Source organism: Dromiciops gliroides, chromosome 1, assembly GCF_019393635.1.
Source record: "Dromiciops gliroides isolate mDroGli1 chromosome 1, mDroGli1.pri, whole genome shotgun sequence".
Taxonomy (NCBI): Eukaryota; Metazoa; Chordata; class Mammalia; order Microbiotheria; family Microbiotheriidae; genus Dromiciops; species Dromiciops gliroides.
In genome coordinates, this window is record NC_057861.1 from 81,481,971 (window position 1) to 81,504,171 (window position 22,201).

At 45.5% G+C, this 22,201-nt stretch overlaps 1 protein-coding gene across 1 annotated transcript; it reads left to right on the top strand.

Annotated features, from left to right (window-relative positions):
• Window positions 1-10,599: 10,599 nt before the first annotated feature.
• Window positions 10,600-15,158, top strand: ARC (activity regulated cytoskeleton associated protein). The gene is made up of 3 exons (XM_043978929.1): window positions 10,600-13,016; window positions 13,489-13,623; window positions 14,147-15,158. The coding sequence occupies exon 1, from the start codon at window positions 10,994-10,996 to the stop codon at window positions 12,194-12,196; it is 1,203 nt and encodes a 400-aa protein (XP_043834864.1). The 5' UTR covers window positions 10,600-10,993; the 3' UTR covers window positions 12,197-13,016; window positions 13,489-13,623; window positions 14,147-15,158.
• The last annotated feature ends 7,043 nt before the right edge of the window (window positions 15,159-22,201 follow it).

The window sequence follows — 22,201 nt, forward strand, 5'->3', positions numbered from 1 at the left end:
AGAAAAGTGACCTGGATCATACAATGAATCACGGGCAGAGTCAGGATTGAATTGGGCTCTTACAAATGCGGAAGCTCAGAACAGCCATGTAATTTCCCAACCCTGAGATCAGGAAGGGGAGGGTTCTTTCTCAGGCTACCCAGCTACCCATTAACCTTTTTAGTCCGATACAAACAATTTAACATGTATTCTGATCCTCTCTTATAATTGTCACATTATTTCCTGGCTGTGTGTCTCTTATTCCTGACTGGTAGCTTCCAAGGGCAGGCTGGGTGTGGGTATGCCTCTTCAGCTTCTATATTTCCTTTACTTGTGCATCCCCTCCCCACCTCTTCACCTGCCCCCCTGACTCCCACCCCCAGTATCCGAGCACACCAGAGTGCTCAGTATTGCTTTTAACTGATTGATCGATCTAGTTTTTCCGAGTCACTGAGGATTCAAGTCTAAACCTAGTTGGTTTCTACTCAGGCAACCCCTTTTCTAGGATTTCTCACTTCTTTAGCTGACTACTCCTCAGAGTAGTGTTGTGAGCAGGGGGAGTTGTTCATTTGGGAGAAGACACCAAGTGGAGATAGTGGCTGGGGTAGGGAGGAGTGAGAGACTTTCATACAGAATCTTCTAGCTCTTCCAGGCTGATGTTTAGATGCTATGCTTACTATGGATCAAATGCCAACCAGAGAATAATAGTAGAATCCTAGCATCTCAGATGATAGACTCCCAGACTCTTAAAACCTTCAGACTCCTGAGAAAAATAAATTCTTAGAATAAAAAAAAATCTTAGTCATAGAATTAAGGAATCATAAAGAATCATTAGAATTTTAAAGAACCTCAGAAACGTAAAATCTTAAAAATAATTTAGAGGGGCAGCTAGGTGGCTCAGAAGGTAAAGCACCAGTCCTGGATTCAGGAGGACCTGAATTCAAATCTGGCTCAGACACTTGACACTTACTAGCTGTGTGACCCTGGGCAAGTCACTTAACCTTCATTGCCCTACTACTACTACTACTACTAATAATGATAATTTAGAAACCCAGATCCTGGGATCTTATATATTCTCAGGACCTGAGATTTATAGAGAACCATGGGGAACAAAGTGCTTTGGAAATGCGAACAAGCTGCTTTTTAAGAAGTTTGGAATCACAGACTTTTAGAGCTGGAAGGGATTTTAGATATCCCTAGCCCAACCTCTCTCTCAGTGTAGGAAACCCTTTCTCTGGGAAGTTCTTAAAAAGAAAAGAGCTGCATCCCCGCCCACTCATTATCCAGCCCTGGCCTGGCTAGCTAGAATAAACCACCATAGGATCAGAGCTAATCAGTTTGGTGGTCTGCATTTAATCCTAGCTTGCCCCTCCAACATTATTGAATCCTGCCAATTCATTCAGTGGGGGAGTTGCTGGGGACGGGGTGGGTGGGAAGGGGTTAGATTCTGGTTTTGTTCTTTGATTTGCTTATTGGTGGAGACAGAAGTGTGTTGAGAAGGATCCTAAGCCTCATGGACTTGGGCTAAAAGGGCCAAGGGATCTCCCCCAATGGGAAGGGAGCCCAATTGCCAGGGTTTGAAAAATTAAGAGGAGAGGATGTTGAGCACAGAGACTCCAGGATGGCATCTAGGCTTGGTCATGGGCGGAGCTGCTTGGTTCTTCCTGCCCCTCTCACCCCCCCCCCCCCGCCCCATTCAGCCCCCACAAGAGCCTGGTTGGTGGCCACTTTCCCAGCAGCAAAATAAGGAAAGAGCTGGTTCTGGGGAGGGATGTGTGCAGGCCTCTAGGGGTGATAATTGGCTACCGATTAAGTGTTCCCACACTCTAAGGCTCTGAAAAGACCTTGCTTTTGTGGCCTCCCCATGGCTGATGTCAGTGTTCCATTTCTTTGCCTTTTACATATGTGCCTGTGCATAAAATACACAGAGAGTTTAGCATTCATTCCCCTTAGGGGCTGTGCAGCGCTGAGCCTCCAGCTTTGTCTGAACAAGGGATATGAATAGCACTGAATGTCCTACTGCAGCTGTCCAGCATTCAACGTCCCATGCTTCCAGGGAGCCTTCCTTGATTAAGCTTCTTCCACTGTCCATTGCTCCTTTCCTTATAAGAGCATTTATTAAGGGCCAACTATGTGCCAGGTGCTGGGCTAAGCCTTTACAAATATCTCATTTGATGCTTAGGGCTGGGGCAGTGCAATGTAGTGGCAGGTAGATTGGACTCTGATTTAAGAGCCACCTGGGTTTCACTTTGACTTCTACTTCTTATCTGTGAGACCCTGTCACTGAATCTTGCTGAGCCTCATCTCCTTCCTCTCTAAAATGAGGATGATAATGCCTGTGGGACCCATCTCACGGTGCTGCTAAATTGTGTAAAGCATTTCTCAGACTTTGAGGTACTTTATGAACATTGACAAGTAATCCTCTGTGGTCCTAGGAGTTCATGTGCCAGCTCTAGCTATTTGGTCCTACCTCCCTCTGGGCCTCCATATTTTCATCTGTTAAATGGGTATTGGAATAGAATTCCTTGTGTGTATGGGTCGGGCATTCTGTGGTGCTGTGATACCTCTTCAGGTCTGATGCTCAATATTCTCTGTACATATGTGCTGGGAGAGTGAGAGGAAGAATATGGCCTGGTGTGTGGCAAAATGGGAGGGTGAGGCATGGTCTGAGGAAAGTTAGGGCCAGTGGACTGTGTGAGCTTGTGCTGACACCCATCTGGATAGCTCAAGTGCCAGGGTACAAATTACAATGCTAAGTGGTTCATGTCATCTAGGGAATAGTCACTGGTGTTGTACAGGTCCAGAAGAGAGGAAAGGAATAGACAGGAGAGGAGACTGGAGAGGAGGGGGGAAAAGACAGGAGAGAAGAGAAGAGAGAGGAAGAGAAAGGAAAGGAGAAAAGAGACAAAGAGGAGAGGAGAAAGGAGAAGTGAGAAAAAAAGAGAGGAGAGGAGAAGAGAGGAAAGAGAAGGAGGGGTGAGGAGAGGAGATGAAAAGAGAGGAGAGGAGAGGAGAGGAGAGGAAAGGATTGAATTGGAGACATGGTTGCTGTCTCCCAGTATATGAAAGGTTATTATGTGGAAAAGGAATTAAAACTGCTCTGCTTGACCCTAGAGGGTAGAAAATGGACCTGTGCATGGAACATTATAAAGAGTAAGTCTCAGATATTTCCTCATTATTAGAGCTACCTACAAAGAAAATGGGATACCTGGGTAGGTAGTGAGTTTCCCATCATGGGGCTGTTCAAGCAAAGGCTGCATGATCATCTTCCAGGGAGACAGGAGAAGGGATTCCTTTTTTGTGTTGGAGTTGGACTAGAATGCCCTCTGAAGACCCACTTAACTTTTTGATTCTAGGGTCATGGGATTTTGGATTCTCTCTGGGTTTCCCAGGCCCATGTAGCTTGAATTGCCTGGGACCACATGCTGTTCTCTTCCTTGTCCAGTTGCTGCTTTCCCTGCCTCTCCACCCCCATACACACATTTCCCTTCTTCCTCTCTCTTCTCTGAGATCAGAGAATTTCATATTTGGAAAAGAACTGAGAGCATTTAGTTCAACCTTTGCCTGAACAAAATCTCCTGAAACCTCCTTAGCAGGTGGTCCTCTGGCTTTTGGAAGAAGAGCTCCAGGGATGGGGAGTTCATTGCTGTGATGGAGAATCTACTCCGTTGCCCTGCTAATTGCTCTGGTCCCCTGCTCTGTGTGCCTGTGCCCCCATTCCGGAAGCCTTTGAATGTTCCAGTTGCCATTTTTATTGTTTCTTTTTCTCCCTCTCTCTGTCCCTGGCTCAGGTTCCTTCCTCCCTGTCTTTCTAGCAGGTTCCCCTGCCCTTTTCCTCTCCTCAGCCCACCCACTTGCCTTTAATTAGAAATGCCAGGAGAATGGTTTTCAGGGTATATTTTTTGCCAGCAAGACATTCCCCTTGGGGGCGGGAAGCCCAGAAAGGGAAGGGTGGGGGAACAACGGGAGAGAAGGTAGGAGACTGGGCCGGTGCCAGAAACAAGGGATGAAGGAGACAGAGAGAATCTCATGTGAAAGAAACCTTAGACTCACACCTTGTTCCAGCCCCAAATGTCTGAGTCCTTGGGGGTAGGGACCTGATAACACTAGCCACACAGAGAACCTGTGGGTGACTGTGGGGTGTGAGGCCAGTGGGGCTACAGTGGACAAGATGTAAGAGGTGTGTGTGTGTGTGTGTGTGTGTGTGTGTGTGTGTGAAGTGGGTGTGAGAAATGGGCTATGACTATGAGAGTTTGAGTAGGAATATATGCATTACCTGGGTGACCTTGGCCAAGTCACCTCCCCACTGTCAGTAAAATGAAGATATTGGAGCAGATTGTCCTTAGGGTTTCTTTTAGCACCAAATCTATGATTCTGTGATCCTACTAAATTGAACAAACATGTGTGTAGAGGGCTAGGGGTGGGGGCTGTAGGTGTGTGTAGGTGTGTGTCTCTGTGTACAAGTGCATATGAGAGCCTATGTGTATGAATACATGTATCTAAGATGCCATGGTGTGATACTATATGCACAAGTGTGTGACTGTATGTAAGTAAATGTGTGTGACTTATAATCTGCTAGAGCTGCAAGGAAGCTTGCAGATTTATTCCAGAGCCCTAAACCTCATCGTTGTACAGGTAAGGAAACTGAGGCCCAGAGAGTGTAAGTGACTTAGTCAGTAGCCAGTGAGCCAGTGATAGAATTGATGTTAGACCTCAAATGTATGATTGTGTGAATAAACTCCATGTGACCATGGGTTCAAGCACATCTGTATGTTTGTGGGTATGCCTAAATGTCAGTGGGCATGTGTGGCTGAGTATAACCCTGTGTGCATGAGATCATGTGTGTGTGTATGTGTGTGAGAGACAGAGAAAAGAGAGACAGAGCACAAGAATGCACACACACAGATAGAGACACAGAGACAGAGACAGAGATGAGAAAAGAGAGAACACGAGAGTGCACACACACACACACACACACAGAAAGAGTGAGTGAGAGAGAGAGAGAGAGAGAGAGAGAGAGAGAGAGAGAGAGAGAGAGAGAGAGAGAGAGTCATTCTTTCTTTCTTACTATGGGTCCTTTCATTGAAACAAAGCTTATGCATCATTTACCACCCAGACCCGAGAAAACAGAGAGAACAGATGGGATGGGGGAAAGGACCTGAGGAGGGGAGGGCTCAGAAATCCTTGACCTTCCCAGGCCCACATCCCTATCTATTCCTTTGAACTAACATTTGGAATTTCAAGGAACCCTGTCCTAATCCCCGCTGGCCTAACCCCCCCCCCCCCGCCTAATCCCCGCTGCCATCCTCTGGCTGGGACCGGCTGGAGCACGGCGGCTGGCTGGGGTGGTCCTGCTCACCTGCCTTCATCCAGATCCAGGTGAGCCCCTCGCCCTGCCCCCTCCTTCTCCTCTGGCGCTGCCACTGAAGATGAGGCAGGGACCGGAGGGAGCGGAGGGAGGGGAGGGGAGGAGACAGAAGGGAATCTTTGCTTCCGTCGCAGGAGTTCTTGGCCTTTTATGGTGTGGTTACCGGGGAACTGCCTGCGTGGGGGCGGCCGCGGAAGCCGCTGATTTAGGCTGAGTGAGGAAACAAGGAAGGCTGTGGCGGCAGCAAGAGGCAGTGCCAGCTCCAGAGGGCGGACTTAATTGGGTGGAGAAGCCTTGGCTTCATTTCTCCAGAGAGAACCTCTGAAAGCGGGGCCCGCGCCAGGGCCGCTGAGCAGCCCCGCAGAGGAGGGTTGGCGCAGGACGGGGCGGGGCTGGGTTAGGGCGATGGGTCCTTTCACTGTCCAGGCATCTCCAACAGCGTCTCTGAATTCGGCAGCTGAGCTCCAGATCGCCACTGATTCCCGTGTCACCTACTTTGACAGGAAGCGGGGAGGGCGACGGGTCAGGGGAGAGAGCCCTACACTCCCAGTGGGGACGCCTGGAGTTTAGGTTCCAGTTCGTGGCTCTATCACCAACCTCCCCTGTGACCCTGGACTGAAAATTTCCTTTCTCCACTTCTGTATGAAGAGATTAACCCCTACCTTGCCTGTGTTTCCATCACTGAGCTTCATCAAGTATCAAGCATTTATGCAGCACCTGTATAAATGTCTGTATAACAGACATTGTGCTATGGCCTAAAAATAGAAAGGCAAAAACTTTTCCTGCCCTCAAGAAGCTAAAAGTTTATTGCGGAGATAACATGTCAATAACTAGATACATATAAGGCATATACCAGAAGGCATCAAGAGTGAGGAGGTCTAGAAAGATTTCTGGCAAAAAGCAAAATAAGCTGAGACTTGAAGTCAAAAGATGGAGATGAAGAGGGAGAGAGGCATGGGGGACAGCCAGTGAAAACCAACAATTGGGAATCTAGTATTGTAAACATAAGATCACATCTTTTTTTAAAAATTAAAATTAAAATTAATTTTATTTTTAATTTATGGAATAAAACTATAATTTCCATCAAAGTATACTTTTAAAAATGATGATTGCACATGAAACTGCGAATCTATTGTGTACAGTTTGCTATTCCTTTTAAATGTAAAATAGTTATCATGTACACTTCTCTTTTTTCCCCCACCCCCACCCTAGAGATGGCAACCATTAGATACGAATATGTATATATGTGTAAAATCATTCTATGTAAGGTCATATCTTATGACTAAAGCTGGAAGGGGTCTCTAATCTCACACTTAATTTTACAGATAAGGAAAAGTGAGGCTAGGGAAGGTAGAGTGATTCACCCAAGTTCACCCTGGCAGTTCAGTGATAGAGCTGGAATTGGATCCATGTATCACGTATCATTCTTGTTCTCATCTGAGTAAGCCCCACTTAATAATGATATGACCCCACATTTATATAGCATGTGTGTAGTTCACCAAGTACTCCTCTCACAATAGCTCTTTGAGTTGTTAGGTTGGGCAAAAATTATTATAACCAGTTCATAGTAAATGAAGCTGAGGCTTAGAGAAGTAGTGACTTGTTCATGATCATCAAATCAATGTCTAAGGTAAAATTGTTATCCAGGTCTTCTGACTCCATAGCCATCGTCTCTTTTATTTCCAGGATGGACATTCTGCCTCTCAAATTAAAATTAAGCCTCCAAAAACTAACTCTCTTACATAAAAGAGAAAAGGGGAGTGAAGTTGAAGGGTTTGGAAGGAGGGTGATTTCCCCCCACAAAGAATTGTCTTCCTTTATGCCCCCCAAATCACTTTGTGGGTTCTTGAAATAACACTCCCTTAGGGACATTTGCACAAATAAATAACCAACTAGTATGTTGGATTCAATTTACATAGATTTGCATGCCACTTTTTGGTAACACAAAGACTGGAAAGTGTGATACACCTACCCCTTCCTCTCCATCTCTGTATAACTGAGTAGATTTGCATAGATGTGATGTGGCTGGAATTGTAAACCTCAAAGTGCTTGGGAAACTGGAACTGGAGATAAACTTTCTGTATGTGTGTTCAGATAGATGCTTCTGTATGCATATTCATTTTTGTTCAACTCAGGTGGCTAGAAACCTCAGATGTTAACACTCGAGGGATGCAAGGGTTGCTAACAGGCGGTTAGGGAGGCATTCTAGGGGCCTCATTGGTCAGTTTGGGAAGAAGGAAGCAAAAAGTATCCAGAGAAGGCTTAGAAGGAATGGCTTTTCTCTGTAGCTGTCTCTTTGTCTCTGTTTGTAGCAGGATCCCATGAAAAGGGCCCTATACTGGGAATATGAAGGTCTTCATCCTGGCTTTGTCAGGAACTTCCTGGGTGACATCAAGGTAGAATGAGCACATCTGTTCACATCTGCAAACACACACATGGCCCCAGGAATTTTCTCCTACATTATACTCTTCTTGAATAGGTTAAAAGACTTAGGATTGCCTGCTCTTTGATTTCAAAATGAATGAGTCCTTAGTGCTCATCTACTTCAATCATCCCACTTTACATTTTTTTTAAATTTTTTTTTTTTTGGTGAGGCAATTGGGGTTAAGTGACTTGCCCAGGGTCACACAGCTAGTAAGTGTCAAGGATCTGAGGTCAAATTTGAACTCAGGTCCTCCTGAATCCAGGGCTGGTGCTCTATCCACTGTGCCACCTAGCTGCCCCCCACTTTACATTTAAGGACACAGAGACCCAGAGAAGGGAAGAACTTGTCCAAGATCACATAGGTAGCAAGTAGCAGAGTTAGGATTTGAACCCACGTTCTCTGACTAAATCAACTGCTCTTTCTACTTTATCATGCTCTACATGGATTCTTAACCTGGAGCCCATGAACTTTTTTGAAAAGTATTTTGATAGCAGTATTTCAACACAATTTGTTATGAACTTTTTTGAAAAGTATTTTGATAGCAGTATTTCAACACAATTTGTTCCCTTTGTAAGTCCTTGTATTTTATTTTATGCATTTAAAAGCATGATTTTGAGAAGGGGTCCATGCCTTCATCAGACTTCCAGAGGGGTCCATGATACAAACAAGTTTTAGAACTCCTACTCTAGAACTGCCAGGCTAATGGTGAATGGGGGCAATGCATTCAGAGAGAGTGTATACACCAATGAGAATGCTGAATCAGTACCCTAATCTGTGAGGAGCACAACATCTGACCCATAATAGGTGTTTGATAGATGTATGTTGAATTGAATTAGGAGCCAGGAGTTTGAGTTCTAGTTACAACTCATCTAGTTACAAGTCATCAAATTAGTTACACTAATTTGTTGTGTGATCTTGATTGTCACTTTCCTGCTTTCCAGAGGCAGCTAGATGGTACTGTGCTTAGAGTGCTGGGTCCTGGAGTGAGGAAGACCCAAGGTCAAATTCTGCCTTAGACACTCCCTCGTTGTCCCTGGACAAATCATTTCTGCTTTTTCCTCATCTGTAAAAGGGGATAGCAAGAGCCCTACCTCCCAGTATTGTGAGGATCAAAGGAGACAATATATGTAAAGTTCTTTGCAAACCTTAAACTGTTATATAAATGCTAGCTGTTATTTTTATTATTGTTATTTTCTAGAGTTGATCATAATGATCTTTAAGGTTCCTCTCAGCTCTAACATTCTATGTCCTAAGGTCCCAGTTCTGTCTTTTAGATCTTCCAGCTCTAACATTCTGAGTCCTGTGATACTCGCATTCCATTCATGAGCCAGGGGCAGGCCAGTAACAGCTTGGTCTGGGACGGTGCTGAGTAAATGTTGTATGTCTCATTCATTGTTACAGAAAGGATACCACAGTTAATTGCCTTGTGAATAGAACACCTGTCCTCTGTCCTTGGTGCTGACCTGTAAAGGCAGCGCCTACAAAACACTTCTAATGCCCTGGCCTCTTGCTGTATTCTCACCCCCAGACAATCTGGATTCTTATTATATTCCAGAATGTCAGGGGAAGAGGGGAATTTCAGACACTGTCTAATTCAATCTACTAACTAGAAATGTTGAAACTAAGGGCCATCAACTCTAAAGTGACTTTCCAAAGGTTACAAAACTACCTGGGGGACAAAGCCAGTCCTAGATTCCAATTCAGGGTCTCTTCCACTTTGGAAGTGGGAGGAGGGAAGAGAGACAGAGACAGAGACAGAGACAGAGACAGAGACAGAGACAGAGCCTGAGACAAAAAGAAATAGAAAGAATATATATATACATATATACATACATACATACACACACACATATATATATACAAGCACACACAAACATGCACACATATATACATTTTGTTGTATATGCATATATGTGTATCTATCTATCTATCTATCTATCTATCTATCTATCTATCTATCTATCTATCTATCTATCTATCATGTCATTGAGAGAGAGGAGAGCAGAAGAACGCTATTCCTTTCCTCCCCTCCCTTCTGGTTTTTTTTTTTTTTTTTGTTGTTGTTCCCAGTCATTTGGTTCTCCCCAGCTTTCTCCCACCCCCATTCCCCCACTTCAGCACATAATTCATTTGGGTGACCTTCTGGCCTCCCATATCACATACAATTGTTGTTCATGACTCACAGTTCATTAGAGCTGAAAGATCCTCTATTCCAAAGCCCTCCATTTATAGAGGGAGAAACTGAGTCCCAGAAAGGTCCTACAGTCAGTCAAAAAGCAGTATGCTGGAACCCAAGCCAGCGTTCTTTCTACTACCCGAGCAGCCACTTGCATACACCAACCACACATTCTCTTGGAAGTCCAGGTCTGGGAGGGCTGACCCAGCTCTGGGAAGTGTTGGTGGCTGAGGTGAGAGGTGTGGGTGGTTCCCTGGCCCCCAGGCCCCAACCTTCTTCATCCCCAGGGGTTCAGCGGGGGAAGAGCACAATGACAGGGTTGGCGGAGTAAATCCTTTGGCTTGGTGAATAAGTAAGAGCCTTTTCTTTCCTCCCTCCTCCCTCCTCCCCTCCCCTCCGGACTTTGAAAAGGAAGGTGGGGATTAGTCATCCATCCATCTGAACTATGTGTGTGTGTGTTAGTGCAATTTTTGTGTTTTTTTTTTCTTTTTTTCCTCCTCTCTCTCTCTAGCTCCGGCTCTGGGGGAGTGTTTGAGTGGGCGCCGGGAAAGAGGTGGAGCTTCACTCAGCAGTTGGGGAGGGGGGGCAGCCTGGCAGGGCTTCGGTGCCCGCCACCAATGAGAGCCGGAGTTCCAGGAGCCAGGCCGCCCACGTGCAGGGAGCCCGGCTGTATAAAGCCAGGAGGCAGCGGGAAGGGAGGCAGGCTACTCAGCTAGAAGCTTCACCAGCTTTAGCGGAGAGCCTGGGAGCTGCGGCAAGCGGCGGCGGCGGCGGCAAGAGCTGATCTTGCAAGCGACCAGCAGCCCCTATCACCTGTGGAGCCGGGAGACTGGTACGCACCCTCGGATCTCCAGAGACCACCTTTCTTTCCTCCTCTTCTCTTAATTTCCTCAAGAAGCCGAGAAGAGAAGGGGGTTTGCTTTGGCACTGGGAGGATTAACCCCTTCTGAGGAGCCAGGCTAGCGGAGAGAAAGGCTGCTGAACTCGGACCCCTGCGGTGGGCCCGGGAGGAATTTGCCTTGTCTGTTTCCCAAGAACACAAGCGATGGAGCTGGAGCACATGAGCAGTGGGGGCCTTCATACCTACCACGGTCCCCGGGGTGGGCCAGCGGCCAAGCCCAACGTGATTCTGCAGATCGGGAAGTGCCGGGCAGAGATGCTGGAGCACGTAAGGAAGACTCACCGGCATCTGCTCACCGAGGTATCCAAGCAGGTGGAGAGGGAGCTGAAAGGCTTGCACAGGTCCGTGGGGAAGCTGGAGAATAATTTGGATGGCTATGTCCCCACCGGGGACTCACAGCGCTGGAAGAAGTCCATCAAGGCCTGCCTGTCCCGCTGCCAGGAGACCATTGCCCACCTGGAGCGATGGGTGAAGAGGGAGATGAACGTGTGGCGAGAGGTTTTCTACCGGCTGGAGAAATGGGCTGACCGGCTTGAGTCCATGGGAGGCAAGTACCCAGTGAGCGGGGAGGCCGCCCGCCAGACTGTCTCTGTGGGCGTGGGGGGCCCTGAGAGCTACTGTCAGGAGACTGACCCCTATGACTACACGGTGAGCCCCTATGCCATCACGCCCCCAACACCAGCAGGGGTCATCGGGGGAGGAGAGGCCTTAAGCCACGAGCCCTCAGAGAACCAGCAGTACCCACCCTGGAGCTCGACCACTGAGGATGGGACACTGAGTCCCGGTGTAGACACACAGATTTTTGAGGATCCCCGTGAGTTCCTCAGTCACCTGGAGGAATATCTGAAGCAGGTCGGTGGGACTGAAGAGTACTGGCTGTCCCAGATCCAGAACCACATGAATGGCCCAGCAAAGAAGTGGTGGGAATACAAACAGGGCTCTGTGAAGAACTGGGTGGAATTCAAGAAGGAATTCTTGCAGTATAGCGAGGGGACCCTCACCCGGGATGCTATCAAGCGAGAGCTGGACTTGCCCCAGAAACAAGGGGAGCCTCTGGACCAATTCCTCTGGCGTAAGAGAGACCTTTATCAGACCCTGTATGTGGATGCTGATGAAGAAGAGATCATCCAGTATGTGGTGGGCACCCTTCAGCCCAAACTCAAGCATTTCCTTCGACACCCTCTGCCCAAGACCCTTGAGCAGCTGATCCAGAGAGGTCAGGAGGTCCAAGAAGGGCTGGAGCAGGGAGAGGATGCCACCGAACAGCAAACCCAATCAGAGGACAATGATGAATCACTCACCCCAGCTATTGAGTCCCTTGCCAGTGATGGGACCCAGCCTGAGTAGAGGTGGTGGCAGCCACCCCTCAGCCTTTGTTAGCCCCCTCTTACCCCCACCCCTTCTGGGTGTTCCCTTCTGGGATCACTTGGTTGAGGATTCTCCCAGATGTCCTAATTTCCCAGGGGCAGCTTGTGCTGTCTTGCCAAGGAAGAGTTGGCAGTCAGCCCCATCCCCCAGTGGGATTGGCACTTGGTGGACTTGGACACTTTGGGAGACAAGACTCATGCAGTAGGGGTTTTCCCATCACCTTGCCCATACTCCCTCCCTCCTACTTGAATCCTCCATAGTTTCACACAGGATCACCTATGCCAGCATCAGCTAACTTTCCCCCCCTCCTCAGCTGCTTGAAGACCGGAATTTTAGCCTTCCTCTTTCCCTCTAGCCAGTATGGTGGGTTTCCTTATCTTATTTTTGTCCATCACTCCCTTTCACTCCTCCCCATCCCCATGGCTCTACAAAGAGTTTCACCTGCTCCCACATGAAACTCTTTCTAACCAAGAATCCAGCCACTGGTCCCCTAACCTCATTCCTGGCCACTAGCCACAGGGGACATAGAGAGTAGCTAAATTATAAGGTAGGCTGGCATTGAGCCAGCTCACTGTTCAGACCCTGGACTCCAAGATCATCAGAGAAGAAACACAGAAAAAGAAAACCTGCTTTCCAACCTCTTACCCTTCGTGTGGTGAGAATCAGGGGTCCACAGCCATTCTGAGCCCACCATGGCAGCGGGTATCCTCCTGGCTCCCCCAGAGAAGACACAAAGTCTTTCCAGGGATGGCAGCAGCAATGGGTGCTTGGAGATCTCGATCCCTCCTGCAGTCTAAAGGTGAGAGTCTCCCCTGTGTAAGGAATCAAAGAATTCTAGAATGTCAGGGCTGGGAGAGGAAACCTTAGAGAGAATTTTAGAAATGAGCCAACTGAATGACTCAACAAGTTACCCAACAAGTTAGTGGTTGAATGCAGCTCTCCTGACTCCCTGTTAAGGCTTTTTTTGGTGTAGGGAATCCTCTTAGGGAATTACATCCAGTCAGTAAGGGTCTGTTCCTTAGCATCTTGAGTGGTTTCCCATTTCCTACACATAAGTGAGAAGAGAGGCAGCATGAAAGGGGGATTAGGGGTCCAGATAGGAGAAAGGCTGACCCCAGAGAGGTGCCTAATACCAACATTAGTCCCCTGAGAAAGCCCAAGGAGAGATGGCAAGTGCAACCCAGAACTTGAAGAATGTCTCTCTTCTCCATCTCTATCTTAATAGCTCACATGCATTGCTTTTTTTTTTTTTCCCCTCACCCTTGCTACAGTGATTCACTCCAGCCTAGCAGAACAGAGAGGCAGTGATGATTCACCTTGTGATGGGCAGCAGGCTGAGGGGGATCAAGGAAGCTCCAGTGCCTGATTTCCAAAGTCCTTGGGGATTCAGTGTCTGCACCTAAAAGGTAAGTAATTACTATTTTTTTCTTTTGAAGACATCCCTATCCACTCCTTTCCAATGGGTCCTAATTGAAGAGGCAGCCCCCTACTCCCCCATCCTTAAATTCTTTCACCCAGGCCTAGATGGTGGAGCATAGTGTATTGATATGCAAATGAACCCCAGGAATCCAAGGGATGGGGCAATTTTGGTTTGAATTCTGTGGTCTGGACAGTTCTGAAGGGGAAAATTACCCCCTCCCCTTGCAAATCTGATATTGGAAATGGAAGGCCCTACCAATTTCCCTTTCTGGGAAGATAGGGACAAGAGTGGAGGTTAGTCTGAAAGGTCTAGGCCTCGGAGCCTTTCTCAAGACAGTCATTTGTGGTCAAGTGTCTGGTCACCCTTGATGGAGCCAAGAATCACCCTCCTTCATGGCCAGTGTAGCTCCCCCATCTACCCCCTCACTCATGCTTTTCTTTTCAAACCCCAATTCCTATTGCCCCTTTCTACTGTCTCTAACTCACCTGTTATACTGATATTTCTTTCAGAACCAAGACTCTCACAAACTTATTTGCTGCTGAGGCTGAAATAGGCTCACCATCCTGGAGGGGAGAGAACAAACCTGCCATAAGGGGAAGGAGAAGCTTGTGGATACAGCAGTGGAGCTGCCCAGACAAGGAGAAGGAGATGGAAGGGAAAGGAAGGGATTGCCAAAGAACAGGGGCAGACAGAGCTCTGGACAGAAGTGACACTGGCCAAACTGACAACTCACAGGGAGGATGGATGGAAAAGCAGCCTCCTGCAGGAAGCCAATGTCTGGCCCTTAGGCACTACCTGGCTTCCTGCCACTTCTCTGCATCTTTGGAGTCCCAAGTTCATGTGGCAGGATCTGTAATATGATCCCCTTTATCTCCTTCAACCAGGGCCCCATGTCCTGTCCTGTGTCAGTGGCCATGGCCCACCTTCCTGCCCCACCCTCCTGAACCTCACTCCTGGAGGTGTCTCCCAGGGGCAGAGGAAGTCAGGATTTCTTTCCTATTGGATTCCCCACTGTCATGTCCCCACCCTCCCAATCCTCCCCACACTGGCTAACAAATGTTTACAGCCCTGTCCCATCTTTGGAGAGTCCATCCAGGGTTAGTTCAGCCTTCCTGGACCTTACTGCCTACCTTTCCAAGGGAGTAGGAGGCAGGGTGTATCTGACAGTCCCCTAGATTCTGGCTGATTTGCCAGCCATAGTCCTGTGCTCTGCCAACTTCTCCCTATAGATTTATTTTTTATTAGACTTTCTTCAGATTAATATATAGACTATATTAACCCTGTACTAATTGTATCTGGTCCCATTGGCCAGAACTTGCTTGGCCTCATTGACCATTGATGGGGGGGGACCCCTCTGGGTAGCTCTAAGTTGGATGAGCTATACTCCCCACCCCTTCCCCTATTTATCCATTAGACTGGCCACAGCATCAACTGACTAAGTCCATGGTCAACAGGCAATGTGTGCTTCCCTTCCCCTGAAAAAAATATTCTTTTGTAAGATTTCTTTAATAAAACATTGAAATATCAGCTGAACATGTTTCTAATCTTTCTTTGGACTGGGGCAGGGGGATGGGAGTGGATGGGGGAAGGGAGACTGGGGTAAGTGGAGGGGGAGTTACCAAGAAGAAAGTTGTGAAGCTGGAAGTTCAGCAGAATACTATAGATATATCCAACATCTAACCAAGATTTATTAGCATAGCTTTTGACAAAGTCTCTTATGCTACTCATGCAAAAGATTGGACAGCTATGGGCTCAACAATAATGCAATTGGGTGGATTGGTAAATGGTTAAATAGCCAGAAGCAAAGAACAGTCAATAACTATATATTTGCTTTGAGGGAGGTCTGCAGTGGAGTGCCTTTGGGATCTGTGCTTGGCAATATATTGTTTAACATTTTTATAATTGACTTGGATAAAGAAATAGATAGAAGGAAAGCTATTGTGTTGGATAAGACTGGTTATTTAATTGATTAAAGGTCATTTAATCCTCCTTATCTTCTTACAGAAGGGAAAATGAAGACTCAAAGAGATTAAGTGATTAGCTGGTGATCACTCAGCTAAAAAGTGGTATAGATGGAGTTAGAGTCAAGTTCATCCACACTCATTACTCTGCCCACTGTGCCACAATATTGAAAAGATCTTAATAGACTAGGACACTGGGCCAAATTGATTATGATGGAACTTAATTAGGGATAAACAGGAAGCCATAACACTTGCATCAGAAGCAGCTGGTGGCACAATGGATAGAGTGCTGGGCCTGGAATCAGGAAGACCCGAGTTCAAATGTGATATCAGATACTATCTGTATGATGATCCTGGGGAAGTCACAACCTCTGGTTGCCTCAGTTTCCTCAATTGTAAAATGGGGATAATGATAGCATCTGATTTGCAGTTTTGTTGTAAGGATTAAATGAAATGATATTTGTAAAAGTGTCTGGTGTGTAGGAGACACTTAATAAATGCTCATTCTCTTCCCCCCCTTCCCCTTCAAGAAATACACATCATAAACCCAAGATGGAAGAAACATGTTTAGATAGCAGTTCATTGGGAAATTTTTAGACATATCAGTGGACTGCAAACTCAATATGTACCCAAGATGGAGAACCTTCTAGAAGGAACTCCAAGGATACATGTTTCTTGTAGCCAAGAAAGCTAATGAAATATTAGCCTCATTGAAAGACCCATAGCCCAGGACTAGGGAGGTTCCAGTTCTTCAGCCCTCTGTCCCTGTCAGACCACAAATAGAATATTGTGTTTGCTTCTGGAAGATATACTTGATGAAGAACAGTGGAGAGTGAGCAAAGGAGGGTGATCAGGATGCTGAAGAGCCTTGAGTTCATGTCATAGGAGAAAAGGCTGAAGGAGTCAGGGATGTTTGGCCTGGGAGAAAGAAGATTTAGAAGGGAGTGATCATTGCTTTCAAGTGTCTGAAGGATTATCTCATGAAAAAGGATTTAGATTTGTTCTCCTTTGGCTCAGAGGGGAGAACAAGGAGGAGACAGATTTGAACTCAATGACAGGAAGGCAATATACATGCATAAAGTAAGTGCTCACTGTGTGCCAGGCACTATGGCAAACACTAGGGGGGCAAATACCAGCCAAATGTCACTTCTCTACATGATACTTTCAACAACAGCCTGTCTTTGTAGTTTACTGACCTGACATCCATTCAGATCTCATTGGTTCTTTATAATAACTTAGGGAGGGGGTAGAACAGATATCATTATCCTTATTTTATTGTTGTTCAGGGGCATCCAACTCTTCCTGACCACATTTGGGGTTTTCTTGGCCAGGATGGTGGTGTGATTTGTCATTTTCTTCTCCAGCTCATCTTACAGAGGAGGAAACCAAGGTGAACAGGGTTAAGTGATTTGCCCTGGGTCATGCAGCTAGTAAGTGTCTGAGGCTAGGTTTGAACTCAGGAAGAGGAATCTTCCTGACTCCAGGTCTTGTACTCTTTCCACTGTGACACCTAGGAAACTGAGGATCATAGAGGGGAGCTTACATTCTAATGTTCTAAGGTCAACACATAAAAAGGAGCTCATAAGGTGTGTGTGTGTGTGTGAGAGAGAGAGTCAGAAGCATAGGTGGTAGGGGAATGAACCAAGATGGAACCCCTCCTTCTCACCCCTGGAAAAAATCCAGCAGTGGGAGAAGGGGGTTGGTGTGGTGGAGGGATGTTTCAAAATAGGAAGGCTTTGGACTCTGGAGGAAGTTCCAGGTTGAGAAGGCTGCTGAGTCACAGTGGCAGAGCCAAGAGGCGCTTAATGTAAGGACAAACCTCTTAACAAGTAGAGCTATTCACAAGTGGCAGCGGCTCAAGTATATGTTGGATCTAGCTCAAAACAGTCAGTTGTATTTTCAGCATGAGCAGTTAAACCTAGGAAATTGACACATCAGGGCTTGGTTTAGTGTTTTGTTGATGGTTTAGACTTAAGAAAGTGTTGTAGAAAATGTCAATAGCAGAGATTAAACTTAAAAGTGTGTTGTGGGTACATCTCCCCCCCCACCCCCTTGGAGATCTGGTTGTTAGACATTTACCAGCCCCTTCCCTGCATTCTTTGCATCCAAGAGTAGTGAGCTCTTTCTCCCTGAAGGTTTTCAAGCTGACCCTGGACAGCTCCTTTTCAGGTATGCTAGCTAGAGAGGGAGTTTCTTGTTCAGGCATGGCTTGGATAAAAGGAATCCTGAGTTTTGTTCCACCTCTGAGGTCCCCATTGTTGACCCAACAGAAAGAATCATGAGCTTGCAGTCAGAAGATCTGGATTCTGTCCAGTTCTCACTTAGATCTCTAAAAAATGACAGTCAAACCTGATGACCTCTCAAACTCTTCCCAGATTTTATATTGTTTCTGGAATTTGACTCTAAGATTCTATGTCCTTGTGATTCTAGGGCAACTAAGCAGCTCAGTGGATAGGGTGGTGGTGATGGGGGGGGGTGTGGAGTCAGGGAGACTCATCTTCCTGAGCTCAAATCTGACCTCAGAGATTTACTAGCTGCATAACCCTGGGCAAATCATGTAACCATATTTGCCTCAGTTTCTTCATCTGTAAAATGAGCTGGAGAAGTAAATGTCAAACCACTCCAGTATCTCTGCCAAGAAAACCCCCAATGGGATTGCAGAGAGTAGGACATGACTGAAATGACTGAACAGCAATGATTCTAATGCTCTAATATTCTCTAGTTCCTTTAGTGGAACATGATCTCCTGGCCTACAGTATCAATCTCTTTGTCATTCATCCTTCATACCACTTTAGTAAGCATCTTGCTAGGGGAAGGGAGGGATGGTGAGGAGGGGCAGATCTGGTTTCTAGTCCTAGTTCTGTCATGGGGGGGGACGGGAAGGAAACAAATATTTATGTATTTATGAAGTGCCCACTATGAGCTAAACAGTTTAGAAATATCTTATTTGATTCTCATAGCAACCCTGGGAAGTAGGTGCTATTATTATTATTCCTGTTTTACATATGGTGAGACTGAAGCAAATAGAGGGTAAGTGACTTGCCCAGGGTCGCACAGCTAGAAAGTGTCTGAGGCCAGATTTGAATTCAGGTAGTTTTCCTAACTCCAGGCCTAGAGCCTTATTCATTGAATCATCCAGCTGCCTCTTTTTTTTTTTTTTTTTTTGGTGAGGCAATTAGGGTTAAGTGACTTGCCCAGGGTCACACAGCCAGTAAGTATTAAGTGTCTGAGGCCGGATTTGAACTCAGGTATTCTTGACTCCAGGGCCAGTGCTCTATCCACTACACCACCTAGCTGCCCCATCCAGCTGCCTCTTACTTTGTGACACTGAACAAATTATTTCCCCTCTGTGATCCTCAGTGTCCTCGTTGGTAAAATATAATATCTACCCCTCCACCTAAGTTATTGTGAAGCTCATATGAAATAATAATAGATTGGAAGCCAAGAAACTAGAAAGGACCAAGATATATGTGATAGGATGTTGTAATTATTGTTTGGAGAAATAACTAATTTAGTTCATCGAATTCAGTTTATTTCAATAAACATTTTATTCATAAACTACTCAGTGTAAAGCATGGTGCTTGGGTTAGAGGAAATTTTTTAAGGCAATCAGGGTTAAGTGACTTGTCCAGGGTTACACAGTTAGTAAGTGTCTGAGTTCTGATTTGAACTTAGGTCCTTCTGACTCTATCCACTCCTCCACCTAGCTGCCCATTTTTTTTAAGATGAAGAACAGGGGGCAGCTGGGTGGTGCAGTGGATAAAGCACAGGCCCTGGATTCAGGAGGACCTGAGTTCAAATCTGGCCTCAGACACTTGACACTTATTATCTGTGTGACCCTGGGCAAGTCACTTAACCCTCATTGCCCCCCCAAAAAAAAACCCCAAACAAACAGACAATAAAAGATGAAGAACAACACAATCCTTCTCCTGAAAGATCTTGCAACTTAGAGGGCTTGAAGGAATAAAAAAGGAGAATGAAATCCTGACTGTGGTGGGAGCAAAGCAAACTGCTCAAAGTTTCATTGGGAAATTCGAGGAGGATGCAATCATTTTTAGTCTGGAGGGTTCAGGAAAGACTTCATAGGACTGGTGGTATACCACTCTTCATAACATCCTCATGAGGTAGAAAGTGAAATGTTATTATGTTAGTGAGGTGATACAGTGAATAGAGTTCTGGATGTGGTGTCAGAAAGACCTGAGTTCAAATGTGGCCTCAATTTCTTCATCTGTCAAATAAGGATGATCATTGCACCTACCTAAGAGACTTGTGACAATCAAATGAAATATTTGTCAAAAAATTCTTGGAATATTTGAAAGATCTACATGAATGTTAACTGTTATTGCTATCCATACTTCACAAATGAAGACATTGAGGCAACTCACCTAGGGTCACAGAGCTAAGTAAACATCAGAGGCAAGGACTAAGTCTGCTTTTTTGGGGCTTAGAGTTCAATCCTACTTTCTTGACACCTTCTTGCTTTGAAGGAAGAGGAGAATTTGAAAAGGGGTTAGGATCAGGGAACTACAGGGATGCATGGATGTGGAAGGAGGTGAGACAAGGTGATGAGGTTTGGCAGATATGGAATGAACCCACATTTAGAATTTTAAATTACACAGTGTGGAGGTGAAGAGTGTGAGATAAGTATGGAAAAGTAAGATGGGAGGCTCACTGTGTTATGTCTTTGACAATAGTAGCTTGTATTATAATGCAGTTGAAGGTTTTCCAAATACGTTCCATACACTGTCACAATTAATCCTCATAACAATCCTGGGAGGCAGGTGTTAGTATCATGCCCATTATACAGATGAAGAAACTGAGGCTGAGAGATGCTAAGTATTTGCCCAGGGTCACATAGCCAGTAAGTCTCTTAGATAGTTTTCAAAGTCAGGGTCTTCTCCACTCTGACATTAGCACTAGAGTGTTCTAACACCCTGCCTAGCCATAAGCTATAGTGAGCCACTAACTGTTCTTGGTCCAGAGAAGGATGTGGTCAAATAATTATCAGTTTCTCTTTGTGTTCTTAACTCAGCTGGGACAAAATAATTATTTCTTAATTGTGATGTGATTCTGAACTTCGAGTCATGGAACCCAGCTCCATCTATTGGACCTAAACATCAGAGCATCTGGAGACAGAGACCAAAATAGGGGTAAGGGATCATAGGGCTCACGTTGGGACTGCTTCCTCCCTTTTCCCCAAGGATTGTCTAGGGGACTTTTTACACTATGGGCTTTCAAAGCTTATCTATGTCATATCCAAGCCAAGGAGACTTAGTCAAGGCTATTGGAGATTTTCGAGGTAGACCTCAATAGTGTGTATCAGTGAAATGGACTGTCTCTGAATATAATGGGCTTCCTCCTCACTGGAGATCTTGAAAAAAAGATTTGATGACTCTTTGTTGGGTATGTTGTAGAGGAGATTTTTATTTAGGCAGAAGTTATGCCAAGTGATCTCTGATGTTCCTCCCAACTATGAACAAGCTTGACCCCAAGGAAGAATTATGAGAGAACATATCCATCTCTACCCCTTGGCATAGTTGAGTATACATGAATATGAAATCTTATATCTAATGTCATATTCTTTTGATGTATTGATTCAGTTTTGTTGATTTTTTTTACTCTCTTGTTCGTTTTATATTTTAAAAATTCTTTGTTATGTGGGATGACTTTCTATGGGAAGGGGAGAAACAGTGGGGAAAATCTGAGCAATGTAAAAACAAGTTGTTGGACAGCTAGGAAGTATAGTCAGGAAGACATGTCTTCAGGAGTCCAGATCTGACCTCAGCCACTTACTAGCTGTGTGACCTGGGCAAGTCACTTAACCCCATTTGCCTCAGTTTCCTTATGTCAAATGAACCAGAGAAGGAAATGGCAAAGCACTCCAATATCTTTGGCAAGAAAACTCCAAATAAGGTCATGAAGAATCTGAAATGACTAAACAACAACAAAAACAGTTATCAAAAACAATTTAAAAAAAAGAAATCCCATTTATCAGATGAGGGAAAACTCTGAGATTCCATGGGGATCAGATCACTTTACCCTTAAGTTCCCCCACCCCCACCCCCAGAGAAAATACTTCTGTCTGAGAACTAATAATTTTTTGAGAAATCCCAGTAGACCACCATAATCTAAGGACACTAGTTTTGGGTGGGTTCCTTCTCGTCTCAGTTAATGGTACTAGATTCTCCACACTCCCTCCCCCAACATGGGATACTCTAACTTTCTGGGTCCAGATGAACTTGGAGGTTGTGGAACTTCTACAGAGGGTTGACAGAGATCTGAACTGAATTCTGTCCATTTAGCAGTCACCCTCCTTCTGATACCCCATGCCCTAAGGCTCTCAGTGCATGTGTATGTCTTTCTCTGCTAGTGTATCTTTGCTCTTTCTCTCTCTGTCATTATCTTGTTTCTTGTTTCTCCATGTGTCTGGTTCTCTGGATTTTTCTTTGTATATGTCTCTCTCTGTCTTTCCAAATATATCTTTATGTATGTATCTATAATGATATGCATATATGTGTATATAAATATATATTTCTCTCAGTGTCTTTGTGTATGGCTTCCTCTGCATCTGTCAGGTTTTTTCCTGCCTCCATCTCTCTTTAT